Here is a 13,395-nt window from a genome sequence, read left to right on the forward strand (position 1 = left end):
TAAATTTATTAATTATGATAATTGATATTCTAAAAAAAATGAAAGTTAATTTTGCAAAATTAATATTTTTTAGAATGGAGAAAATATCAAATTTTCAACATAATACTCACATAAGTGTAGATGTACGTACCTAAAAGTATTATATAAAATATTTGATAATTCAACATAATTCTACAATAAAGAGTTGTTTGGAATGTTCTAAATAAGTACACTATTCGAATTTTTATAAAATATAAGTTGAGTTTAAAGTAATGTGGTCAAGAGGTAATATAACTTAAATAAAATAATATAACTTAAATAGAATAATAAATTTTCAATTTTTTTAATTTTTTGAAGACACTCCAAACAAGACCAAGGCATTACTTGACTTGGGTTCCGAACTCATTCCATAACCCATTGAACTGTTGAAGCAACTATAGTAGATTTGGAGTTTTTCTCTCTCTCCCTCCTCTGCCTCTTTCTTCTCTTTCTCTTACTCTCACTGAAATTGCACTCCCTCTTCTACAAGCCCAACTCCAAAAACCTCACTCTCCCGCCGGGCTCCACCGGGTGGCCATTGATCGGCGAGACCCTCGAGTTCCTGGCCACCGGCTGGAGAGGTCACCCGGAAAAATTCGTATTCGACCGCATATCCAACTACTCATCCTACGTCTTCAAGACAAATCTTCTAGGCCCCCAAACAGTCGTGTTCGCCGGTGCAGCCGGTAACAAGTTCTTATTCTCCAACGAGAACAGGCTCGTCCAAGCATGGTGGCCAAGCTCCGTCTACAAAGTCTTCCCATCCTCAACCCAAACCTCTTCCAAACAAGAAGCTGATATTGCTGATAAAATCTTGGGTTTGTTGATTGGTGGCCACGGCACTGCTAGCTCCACGTGCGATTCCGTTGTCATGTTTCTTGCGGAGCTTCCTCATGTTTATCAACGAGTGTACGAGGGTACGTATCTCTGCATGCATATTTATTCTATTCTATAAACACGCACAGTTCTGTATTCTCTCTGCCACTTTTTTTTATCAAGTTATTATTTAAAGACCACAATTCAATATTGGTTTATTATCAGTTAGGTCTCATTTGAAACATGTTATTTTAATAATTTTTTAATTTTTATAAAAAATATATATAGAAAAATAGAGATAGTGATATAACAATTTATAATAATTTTTTAATTAAAACTGAAACTGAAAGTTGTCAAACGGACTTTAGTTGTGGCCTTTGAATTAGTTGCTAGATGCTATTACGAAGAGAGTGTTAATTATGTTCTAAATATTGGGCAATACTTATTAATATTAAAGATCTCTAATACTCGTTATATATTTATTTGTAAACTGGTTGATGCAGATCGATATTTGGTCGTATCACTGATAGCCATACGTTATCTGATACTGTTATTTAAAAAAAATAGATAGAAAATTCTTGAAATCATACTCTTTTTTTTTTTTTTTGATCGGCAAATAAATCTTCAATAATACTAATTTTAAAATATATAATTTTTAATCTAGATGTCAATTTTTAATAATAATATGTTGATCAAGATATGTTAAGATACATCAATAAAGAGGAGCATGGAGCTAATTTAAAAATACTAATCGATCTTTAAAAATGCGAATTTTAAAATATATAATTTTTGATCTAGATGTCGATTTTTAATAATAATATGTTGATCGAATAATAATATGTTAAGATACATCAATAAAGATGAGCCAACATCAATTGATTAGAGGAGCCAACATCAATAATATGTTGTGAAAGATACATTAAGATATGTTGATCTAGACATAATAACAAGATATGTTAAGATACATCAATAATATGTGGAGCCAACATTAATATTTTTGAAATCATACTTTCTTTCTTTTTTTATCGGCAAATAAATCTTTAATAATACTAATTTTAAAATATATAATTTTTGATCTAGATGTCGATTTTTAATAATAATATGTTGATCAAGATATGTTAAGATATGTTAAAATATATCAATAAAGAGGAGCATGGAGCTAATTTAAAAATACTAATCGATCTTTAAAAATACTAATTTTAAAATATATAATTTTTGATCTATATGCCGATTTTTAATAATAATATGTTGATCAAATAATAATATGTTAAGATACATCAATAAAGAGGAGCCAACATCAATCGATTAGAGGAGCCAACATCAATAATATGTTGTGAAAGATATGTTAAGATATGTTGATCTGGACATAATTACAAAATATGTTAAGATACATCAATAATATGTGGAGCCAACAAGATACATCAATAATATGTGGAGCCAACAAGATATGTTAAGATACATCAATAATATGTGGAGCCAACATCAATAATATTTTTGAAATCATACTTTCTTTTTTTTTAATTGGCAAATAAATCTTTAATAATACTAATTTTAAAATATATAATTTTTCATCTAGATGTCGATTTTTAATAATAATATGTTGATCAAGATATGTTAAGATATGTTAAGATACATCAATAAAGAGGAGTTTGGAGCTAATTTAAAAATACTAATCGATCTCTAAAAATACTAATTTTAAAATATATACTTTTTGATCTAGATGTCGATTTTTAATAATAATATGCTGATCAAATAATAATATGTTAAGATACATCAATAAAGATGAGCCAACATCAATCGACTAGAGGAGCCAACATCAATAATATGTTGTGAAAGATATGTTAAGATATGTTGTGAAAGATATGTTAAGATATGCAACAATGATTCATCCCACTAAAAACACTACCACTAATAGTACTAATGCATTAAAAAAGTAAAAAAAAAAAAAAAAACACAACTCCAAGACCAAAACATCACATCATTAATGGCGGGACCCACTGCCACCTAATTAGTGGGAGCACTAATTAGTGCTCCCAAGCATTTTTCTAAGATATGTTGATCTAGACATAATAACAAGATATGTTAAGATACATCAATAATATGAGGAGCCAACAAGATACATCAATAATATGTGGAGCCAGCAAGATATGTTAAGATACATCAATAATATGTGGAGCCAACATCAATGATATGTGGAGCCAACATCAACAATATTTTTGAAATCATAATTTGTTAGTTGTTTTTGGAATCATAAATTACACCCACCTCCTTTGAAATCATATTTTTGAAATCATAATTTGTTAGTTGTGTACATGAAAAATAGAATATCATCATCATTTTTTTTAATGAAAATATATATTTATCTTTGTTTATTTCACTATCTGCATTAGTTTCAATCAATTTAATTTTACTAAAAGAGAAATTGGTATAATTATGTCAAAAGTGTAGGGGTGACTGTATTTTTTTCAAATCTCAAAGGAGGTGAGTATAATTTACCCAAATAGAAAATAAAATGCTATTAAAAGAAAACTTGTCAAACCAACCCCAAATTATAATAGCCGGAAGAAATGTTACGAATTGAGTAGTATCTGCCCAATCGAACCACCTTAGTCGGATTGATGGGATAAAGAAAAAATTATCAATTATTTAATATAATGTTTCTTTTAATGTTTTATTAATTTTCCCTAAGATGCCAAAGATTTGAATGATCCGCAGGAAGATCAAGTAACTAAATTAATTACAAATGATTGTATTTTGCATTGTTGTGAACAGAGCAAATGGAAATTGCGAAATCAGAAGCTCCAGGGGAATTGTTGAACTGGGATGATATTAAGAAGATGAAGTATTCATGGAATGTAGCGTGCGAAGTGATGAGACTCGCACCACCCCTCCAAGGAGCATTTAGAGAAGCAGTGACAGATTTCATGTACAATGATTTCTCAATTCCTAGAGGCTGTAAGGTAATAACCAAAATTTCATATACAACTGTTTTACGGGATTGGAATCTCTCCTATCCTGATCTAGGCTAGAGAGGTGCTGTTTGGGTCAATGGGGCCCACTATGGGTCTCTTTTAGATCTGAACCGTTTATTTTTTAGGATTCTTTGTATATATCATTAAAAAAATCAAGAATTGTAAGCTACTTAATCACTTTACCTTGTTATTTTCATTTTATTTTTCTTCTTTCATTTTGAAATCATCAGTTATATTGGAGTGCGAACTCGACACATAAAAATTCTTCTTCGAGCCACACAAGTTTGACCCATCAAGGTTTGAGGAACTGAACCCGTACCTTACACATATGTGCCTTTTGGATGGGGACCAAGAATGTGCCTAGGAAAAGAGTATGCTAGATTGAAAATACTAGTGTTCATGTACAATCTGGTAAAGAGGTTCAAGTGGGAGAAAGTAATTCCTAACGAGAAGATTGTTTTCGATCCCATGCCTAATCCTGAAAAAGGCCTTTTGATTCGTCTTTTCCCTCACAAAGCTTAAATTGGCTCTAGATTGTTGATTTCTCACTCGCTCAATTATATATTTATTATGTGTTTTATCCTAAAGTATCTGTTTATGTGGGTGTTTGAGAAGTGATTTTTTTTAAGTTTTTTTAATTGTAGGATATTATTGGAGATTTTTTTTTTTTTTTGGTGTTTGGAAAGATAATTGAGGTTTTTTTGTAGTTGAATGTGATGTTTGCGAGAGAAAAAGTGAAATAATTATAGGGTTTGATGCGATATTTTGTTTGGATTTATTTTTTTTGGTTTTATAACCAATTTGTCTTTTAATAGAAAAAATCCAAAAAAAAAACAAAAAAAAAATTCTTCCCATACAGCGCCATCTATGGTTAGGAGGTATAACGAGTAATAAATTCCTATGTATTGATACAAAAGTTGTGGCTATGAAGAAATTCGATTTGTGTTTTTCATAGAAGATAGAATTCTAGAATGTACACCAGGAATTGTGTATGTACGTGAAGCATTTGCTTGTCAAAAGTAACCTATTATTTATTTGGAATTACATGTTAAAATATGGATAGTCGGTGTGGAAGCCGTTTTTGGTCTTGAATAATGCTTGGGACCCCTTTTGGGGGTCACCCCTTCACCCCCTTGTCACGTGGCAGGTGGTGATTGGAGGAGCAGGAAAAAAAAGAAAAAAAAAAAAAAAAAGGTAACCAATGAGAGAGAGAGGGGGTCAAAGGGGGTAGGGGAAAAGGGGGATGAATCATTACTCTTTTGTCTTAAACAGAGTAATTGAGAGTTTAACGGAGAGATGAGTTGCATCGATCTATATCTAAAATAATAATAATATTAATAAAATAAAATAAATAAATCTCATTAATGGTTGTCAGTTAGAGGACATTGATGATGTTTAATACACAAATAAAACTAAATAAATATTTTAGTTAAAAAAAATTTAAAAAAAATTATTATAAATTATTATATCACTTTTTTTATTTTTTTTACACCGTTTCATAAAATTTAAAAAATTAATAAAATAATCTGCTCTCAAAACGAGGCTACCTCTTCCTTGAAAAATCACCTCTATTTTAATAGGAGGTTTCTTCCCCCCTAAGCTTATCCAAAACCATAGTTGAGTTGTTTATTAACCACAGTTGATCTTTACTTCATGGCCAAGTTCATCTTTCCAAATGTACCAATATCTTCTGTTTCACCAAGCAGCAATGTAGGTATCATGAAAATTTTTTTATGAAAATAATTATAAAAATTTTATAATTCTTAAATTATACTTAGAATAAAATACCATACATTAATTAAGGTAATCCAAAGATCATAACTCTTTCATGATCATTTTCATAAACTTTTTCTCATAATCCCTAACTTTTCTCTTCACCAAGTGGCTATGTGGCTATGCTATATAATAATATCAGCAATGCTAGGTATCATGAAAAATCTTTCATGAAAATAATCATAAAAGTTTTGTAACCCTTAGATTACACTTAGAATAAAACACCACACACTAATCAAGGTAATCTAAGGATCATAACTCTTTCATAATCATTTTCATGAGAAAATTTTCATGATCCCGAACTTTTCTCTAATAATATAAGCATTGGGGGGCCAGTTTTACATGGGTCGATTAATGGAAATTTTTTGTATAAATCTCATATTAAGGAATGATGATATATTTAGTTCTAAATTTTTTATAAGTCAATTAGTTCTAATAATTTTGAAAAGATATATGTAATATACTATTTAAAAATTAGATTTATATTGTTATACCTTTATTTCTATTATGTTTTTTTTTTTCTTTTTCTTTTTTTTTTCTTTTATGTTAAAAAGTTAAGGTAAACAATGTATGTAAATTAAATTTGAAATGAATTTTATATGAGAATATTTATTATTTGGAAACATTTCAGAAAGAATATAAAAATGACTTGAAATATGAAATTTTTTAATATTTTAAAAAAATATGACATTTTTTAAATATTTCAAAAGAATTATAAAAATTTCTTAGTAAAATTTTGGACAAATATAAAGTTTGAAACTGTAACACTTGACTTGGTTCCAAACTCATTCCACAACCCATTGAATTGTTGAGGCAACTATAGTAGATATGGAGTTCTTCTTCCTCTCTCTCCTCTGCCTCTTTCTTCTCTTTGTCTTACTCTTCTACAAATCCAACTTCAAAAACCTCACCCTCCCGCCTGGCTCCACTGGGTGGCCGTTGATCGGCGAGACCCTCGAGTTCCTGGCCACCGGCTGGAGAGGTCACCCGGAAAAATTCGTATTCGACCGCATATACAAGTATTCATCCGACGTCTTCAAGACAAATCTTCTAGGCTCCCCAACAGTCGTGTTCGCCGGTGCAGCCGGTAACAAGTTCTTATTCTCGAACGAGAACAGGCTCGTCCAAGCATGTTCGCTTAGCTCCATGGACAAAATCTTCCCATCCTCAACCCAAACCTCTTCCAAACAAGAAGAAATCACTCTCAGAAAAATGCTCCCAAACTTCCTCAAACCTGAAGCTTTACAACAATATATTGGTGTCATGGATACCATTTCACAGCGACACTTCGATTCCGATTGGGTTGGCAGCGAAGTGGTGGTTTTCCCTCTCACCAAGCGATACACATTTTGGTTGGCTTGTCGCTTGTTTATCAACATCGATGATCCGAACCACGTCGCTAAATTCGCCGATCCTTTTGAGATTTTGGTTGCTGGAATTTTGTCCATCCCTATTGATTTGCCTGGAACACCGTTCCGGAGATCTATCAAGGCCTCGGAGTTTATTAGGAAGGAGCTTTTGGCGATTATTAAGCAGAGAAAGGTTGATTTGGGAGATGGAAAGGGTCCGCCGACACAAGATATATTGTCACATATGCTTGTGACGAGTGATGAAAATGGAAATTTCATGAAAGAGGCTGATATTGCTGATAAAATCTTGGGTTTGTTGATTGCTGGCCACGCCACTGCTAGCTCCGTCTGCGCTTCCATTGTCATGTTTCTTGCGGAGCTTCCTCATGTTTATCAACGAGTGTACGAGGGTACATATTTTATTCCATTCTATCACCAGTGCTATATACGGGATAATTATAAATATTTATAGTTATTTTAATTTTTTTTAATATAAAAATTATATTTTTAAATATTTTTTATAAAAATAATTTAACAATCTTATCACTAACCATAGTGTACAGGAAAAATTAAAAAGGCTACTGCAGTAACTATGCACGGACTGCATTTATAATTATTTATATGATAAGATTTTAAATGCTAATCAGGGATTTTGACTAAATCAATAAATGCAGGCATGTGGATTGAAAAAAAGTTAATAAATGCTGATAAGAGAATTTTGACAAAAATCAATAAATGTTGAGGTTTTTTTTTTTTTTTTTTTTTTAAATCAAAAATTTAGAAAATCAAGATTGAGAGATTGGAGCTCCCACAAGACTTGGGGTTTAAAAATCTCATTTTCCTTAATATATTTACAATTATCAATATATGTGAATTGCGATTTTTAAATATCTTTTTTTTTTTTTTTTTTTAAATCTCTTCTTTTTTTCATTTTTCATATTATATTAAAGTTTAATATTTTGATAATAATCATATGTGTTGGACTTTTTAAGGAATTAAATATCTTTTTTTATTATATTATATTAAAGTTTAATATTTTGATAATAATTATATGTGTTGGACTTTTCAAGAAATTTTTTTAATGTTTATTCTTAATGCATTAAAGTGTTATTATGAGGGATAATAATCATATGTGTTGGGACTTTTCAAGGAATTCATATGTGTTGGATTTCAAAGAATTTTTTTTTATGCTTATTTTTAATTCATTAAAGTGTTATTATGAGGGTAAAACTTAGAAGTTGGGAGAAGTTAATAAATCCTAAGGTTCTTTTTTTTTTTAAATAAAAAAATCAAGAAATTTAGATTGGGAGATTGAAGCTCCCATAAAGCTTGGGGTTAAAAACCCCCTTTTGCTTAATATATAGTATAGATAAGCACATACAGTTTTGGATTCGCTCTGCCACTTTTTTAATACCACAATTCAACGTTGGTTTATCATCACCTAGGTCAAATAGGTTATTTTAGTAATTTTTTTAATTTTTTACAAAAAAAATATATAAAAAGAATAAAAAGAGTGATGTAATAATTTATAGTGATTTTTTGACTAAAACTGAAAGTTGCCAAATGAGACCTTATCTGTGGCCTTTGAATTAGTTGCTAGATGATATTTCGAAGAAAGTGTTAATCGTGTTTTAAATATCGGCCGATACTTATTAATATTTGAGAGCTCTAATGTTCATTATATATTTATTGGTATACTGGTTGATACAAGCCAATATTGTTGGAAAAATGGTTAATATAGGCATATTTTGGGCCGACTTTGAGCCCAAAATTGAGTGGGCCCCGAACGTCTTTTGGGACAGGTCCGAAGAGGTGAAATGTTCCTTGCCGCGTGGCAAGTCACATGGTGAAGATGGCTCGTCAAAACCATTTATAAGTGAATGGGAACATGACGTCGTTTTCGGGTTCGTGGAATTGAACATTTAAGTTTTCAATGTGGGTTTCCTTGTGAGGCTTGTCCCACATTGAAACTTGAAGAGAGTTTTGTTGAGTTTATAAGCTCTAGCCTACAATACTTGTGTTGAGCCCCAAGGGGCACCCCAAGTTTGTAGAAGGGAGGAGTTATGCACAAAGTGAACCTTAGCCCAAACCACCACACGCGCGTACTGTCGCCGTTCGTCCAGCCGTGCCAGGCGCGGGTGTGGGTTGTGGGTCGGGTCGGTTCTTGTATTAATTTTTTGAACAAAATTTATTTGAATTTTTTCAAAAATAATTTGCGGGAATTTAAATTCCGAATTTGAATTTAAAATTCAAAATTTTTTGTTCATATCTTTCAGATAAATTCCACAACTTTTATAACAATCCAAATAGGTTTTTTCTGTTGAACCCGAACAGGTTTAATTTTGGACAGATTTGAATTCCAAATTGTCCAGGCAGTTTCAGAACAGGTTTTTAACTGCTGCATCTGTTGAAACAGTTTCAAATCTGTTTGAATTTAAACTCATATCTGTTCAATTCAAAACACACATGTTCAGTTCAAATTTTTGCACCTGTTCAGCTCTATATATACCAGCACTGTCCAGCATGTTTTTCAGATCCGAAAATCAGTCTGCTCTTTGCCTTTTCTGTCCAGATTTTGCTCTGTCGTATTTATTCTTCATATATTATATTTAGATTAAATAATCAGAGAGTTAGAACACAGGTTTGGTTCGCCGAATAATTTGTTTTGGAGTGCTACTACAAATTGATTAAGATCATTGTATCATGGGAGATAGACGCCACTCAATCGTAAGCATCGTAACGGGGCGAATCTGTCTTACGGACAGAGTGTCACACACTCGACTTGGTATTAAATTATTTATTCAGTTCAATGAAATAAATTCTGTAAGATTTATTTTATTTTGTTTGATTTAATTTCAGTTTATTTTATTCACACAGAAAATTATTCCAACAGATATTTAGTCATATCACTAATAGCCATACGTTTTTTGATACTGCTATTTAGAAAAATAAATAAATAAATAAATAAATAAGTAGACTATTTTTGAAATCATACTTGCTAGTTAAAGTCCCTGAAATTTGAAATCTTAAAATGATAAAGGATAAATTTTAACATGTATAGTCCAAAATGACTTTATAAATTTTAACATATCTCTCGTAATGTTGTTTCTCTCTTCTGTGAGTTTTTACATTATTTAAGTGATTTCAAAATTTAAAATTTAATAATTTTTTATTACATCTTTAGAATCCTATTTGAAATCTCATTAACCTACGTAAAATTTCTCTAAATTAAAATTTCACTGACTAACCGAAATTTTACCATTGACTTGGTCATCGAAATTTTATTGACCAATCAAAATCTCACGAATTTAGACTGACTTGGTCATCGAAATTTTACTGACCAACCAAAATTTTACTAACCTATCTTAGGTTCGTAAAATTTCATCAACTTTTCTTTTTATAATTTTGTATTCATCATGCATCTTATTTCATAGATCTTAATGAAATGATTTCAAAATTACAAATTTTATATTTAAAAAAAAGAAAGATCAAAAGTTATAAAATTTTAAAATTTTAAATGAGTTAAAAAAAGTAATAGGCGGTATTTGAAGGGGTGTAATGGCGTTATTTTTGTCACTGTATGTTTTGGAGAACCTATACTAATATAGACAATTGTGTTGTCATTATCTTTCTAAACAAATATTATTAGGGATCTAAAAGAAAAAAAAATTCTCTATTATTTAAAGACAAATATAATTTAATTATATATCTATTAATCTCCAACAACTTAATTTTTACGTGAATAATCTACTTGAGTAGCACTTAGGATGACCACAATGGGCTCACAGTAGGCACAAGATTGGGGGGGTAAGTCAGGTCCAAACCCAAAAAAAACTTTTAAGCATTAACAACTTTATCTTGAAAAAGGTAAAAATAAAAAATTAAAAAAAAAAGTAAATAAAAATAGAAAGGGTAAATTACAATGACATTCCTTGAAATTTTTGAAAAATACAGTTAAGCCCATATTATTGACAAAATTACACTTATATCTCTTGATAATTTAATTGACATTACAGTTAGACAATTTTTTATTAGTAATTCCTTAGTTGTATAAATGAAAAAATAGACCTTGTCATCATTTTTTTTATGAAAAAATATATATTTATCTTTGTTTATTTCACTAGCTGCATTAGTTTCAATCAATTTAGTTTTACTAAAAAAGAAATCGGTATAACTATGTCAAAGGTGTGGAGGTGACCGTATTTTTTTCAAATCTCAAAGGAGGTAAGTATAATTTACCCAAATAGAAAACAAAATGTTATTGAAAGAAAACTTGTCAAACCAACCCCAAATTATAATAGCTGGAAGAAATGTTACGAATTGAGTAGTATCTGCCCAATTGAACCACCTTAGAAAAATTATCAATTATTTAATATAATGTTTCTTTTAATGTTTTATTAATTTTCCCTAAGAAGCCAAAGATTCGAATGATCCACAAGAAGATAAAGTTACTAAATTAATTGCAAATGATTGTATTTTGCATTGTTGTGAACAGAGCAAATGGAAATTGCGAAATCAAAAGCTCCAGTGGAATTGTTGAACTGGGATGATATTAAGAAGATGAAGTATTCATGGAATGTAGCGTGTGAAGTGATGAGACTTGCACCACCCCTCCAAGGAGCTTTTAGAGAAGCAATGACAGATTTCATGTACAATGGTTTCTCAATTCCAAAAGGCTGCAAGGTAATGACCAAAATTTCATATATAATTGTTTTATGAGATTGGAATTTCTCGGGTCTAGATTTGGACCAGAGAGGTGCTGTTTGGGCCAATGGGACTCACTACGGGACTCGTTTAGATTCAAATCGTTCATTTTTTAAGACTCTTCTTCGTATATATCACATAAAAAAAAATCAAGCCGATCCGATAATTATAGCATCTTTATTTTATTTGTTTGCCTCTAGTTTAGATCTGGACTAGATTATTTGTATTATGTACTTGTTTGAAATTGTAAGCTACTTAATAACTTACCTTGTCATTTTCATTTTATTTTTCTTATTTCATTTTGAAATCATCAGTTATATTGGAGTGCGAACTCGACACATAAAAATTCAGAATTCTTCTTCGAGCCACACAAGTTTGACCCATCAAGGTTTGAGGGATCTGGACCCGTACCTTACACATACGTGCCTTTTGGAGGAGGACCAAGAATGTGCCCAGGAAAAGAGTATGCTAGATTGGAAATACTAGTGTTCATGCATAATCTGGTAAAGAGGTTCAAGTGGGAGAAAGTAATTCCTAATGAGAAGATTGTTTTCGATCCCATGCCTAATGCTAAAAAAGGCCTTCCGATTTGCCTTTTCCCTCACAAAGCTTAGATTTGCTCTAGATTGTTAACTTCTCACTCGCTCAATTATATATTCATTATATGTATTTTATCCTAAAGTATCTGTTTATATGTATTTTATCCTGAAGTATCTGTCTATGTCACTATGGTTAGGAGGTATAACCAATAATAAATTCCTATGTATTGATGCAAAAGTTGTGGCTATGAAGTAATTCGATTTGTGTTTTTCATACAAGGAATAATTTGGGTAAGCAGACCCAAGGTTCAACAAGCCTGACTGGACATGACTAGATTATCTCCTGAAGATAGAATTCTAGAATGCACATCAGGAATTGTGTATGTATGTGAGGCATTTGCTTGTCAAAAGTACTCTATTATTTATTTGGAATTACATTTTGTTAAAAATATGGTTAATAGGCGTGGAGGCCCTTTTTGCCTTAAACTAATTAATCGAGAGTTTAACGGAGAAATGAGTTGCATTGATCTATATCTACCAAAAAAAAAAAAAAAATCAATAATACCACCTCATCAACTATTGTTAGCCAGAGAGCTTAGATGATGTTTAATATACAAATAAAACCAAATAAGTACTTTAGTTAAGAAATCAAAAAATTACTATAAATTGTCATATCACTTTTTTTATTTTTCTATATTTTTTTTCATAAAAAAATTAAAAAATTATTAAAATAGCATGTATCTTTCAAAAATCACCTCTATAATAGGAGGTTTCTTCCACCCCTAAGCTTTATCCAAAACTATAGTTGAGTTGTTTATTGACCACAGTTGATCCTTACTTCATGGCCAAGTTCATCTTTCCAAATGTACCAATATCTTCTGTTTCACCAAGTGGCTATGCTATATAAGCATTGGGTGGGCCAATTTTACATGCATTGATTAATGGAAAATTTATCAATAAATTTCATATTAAGAAATGGTGATTCATTCAGTTCTAAGAATTTTTGTATAGACCAATTAATCCTATTGATGATGAAAAGATATATGTATTATATTATTTAAAAATTAGATTTACGATTATATCCTTATTTATATTATGTTTCCTTCTCTTTTTTTCTTTTATGCTAGAAAGGTAAGGTATATTAGAGAATCAAATTTGAAATGAATTTTTACATGAGAATTTTTTTTATTTGAAAAACATTTCAAAAAGAGTATAAAAATGAAT

At 30.5% G+C, this 13,395-nt stretch overlaps 1 protein-coding gene and 1 pseudogene across 2 annotated transcripts; both read left to right on the forward strand.

Annotated features, from left to right (window-relative positions):
• Window positions 1-400: 400 nt before the first annotated feature.
• On the forward strand, window positions 401-4,393 carry LOC114285152 (beta-amyrin 28-monooxygenase pseudogene; annotated as a pseudogene). The gene is made up of 3 exons (XR_014341328.1): window positions 401-935; window positions 3,607-3,794; window positions 4,037-4,393. The product of XR_014341328.1 is annotated as a beta-amyrin 28-monooxygenase pseudogene (transcript).
• Window positions 4,394-6,309: 1,916 nt separating this feature from the next.
• Window positions 6,310-12,409, forward strand: LOC114299408 (beta-amyrin 28-monooxygenase). The gene is made up of 3 exons (XM_028244130.2): window positions 6,310-7,338; window positions 11,424-11,611; window positions 11,947-12,409. The coding sequence occupies exons 1-3, from the start codon at window positions 6,408-6,410 to the stop codon at window positions 12,244-12,246; spliced, it is 1,419 nt and encodes a 472-aa protein (XP_028099931.2). The 5' UTR covers window positions 6,310-6,407; the 3' UTR covers window positions 12,247-12,409.
• Window positions 12,410-13,395: the final 986 nt, after the last annotated feature.

The sequence above is a fragment of the Camellia sinensis genome, chromosome 9 (assembly GCF_055761805.1).
Source record: "Camellia sinensis isolate YWXY chromosome 9, ASM5576180v1, whole genome shotgun sequence".
In the NCBI taxonomy this organism is placed as follows: domain Eukaryota; kingdom Viridiplantae; phylum Streptophyta; class Magnoliopsida; order Ericales; family Theaceae; genus Camellia; species Camellia sinensis.

What these genes read in the sequence shown, in the direction of transcription:
- LOC114299408 (XM_028244130.2), top strand. Translation starts at nt 6,408, where the DNA reads ATGGAGTTCTTCTTCCTCTCTCTCCTCTGCCTCTTTCTTCTCTTTGTC. An exon ending in TTATCAACGAGTGTACGAGG is followed by an intron (nt 7,339 to 11,423) that starts GTACATATTTTA and finishes TGTTGTGAACAG; the next exon opens with AGCAAATGGAAATTGCGAAA. An exon ending in CAATTCCAAAAGGCTGCAAG is followed by an intron (nt 11,612 to 11,946) that starts GTAATGACCAAA and finishes TGAAATCATCAG; the next exon opens with TTATATTGGAGTGCGAACTC.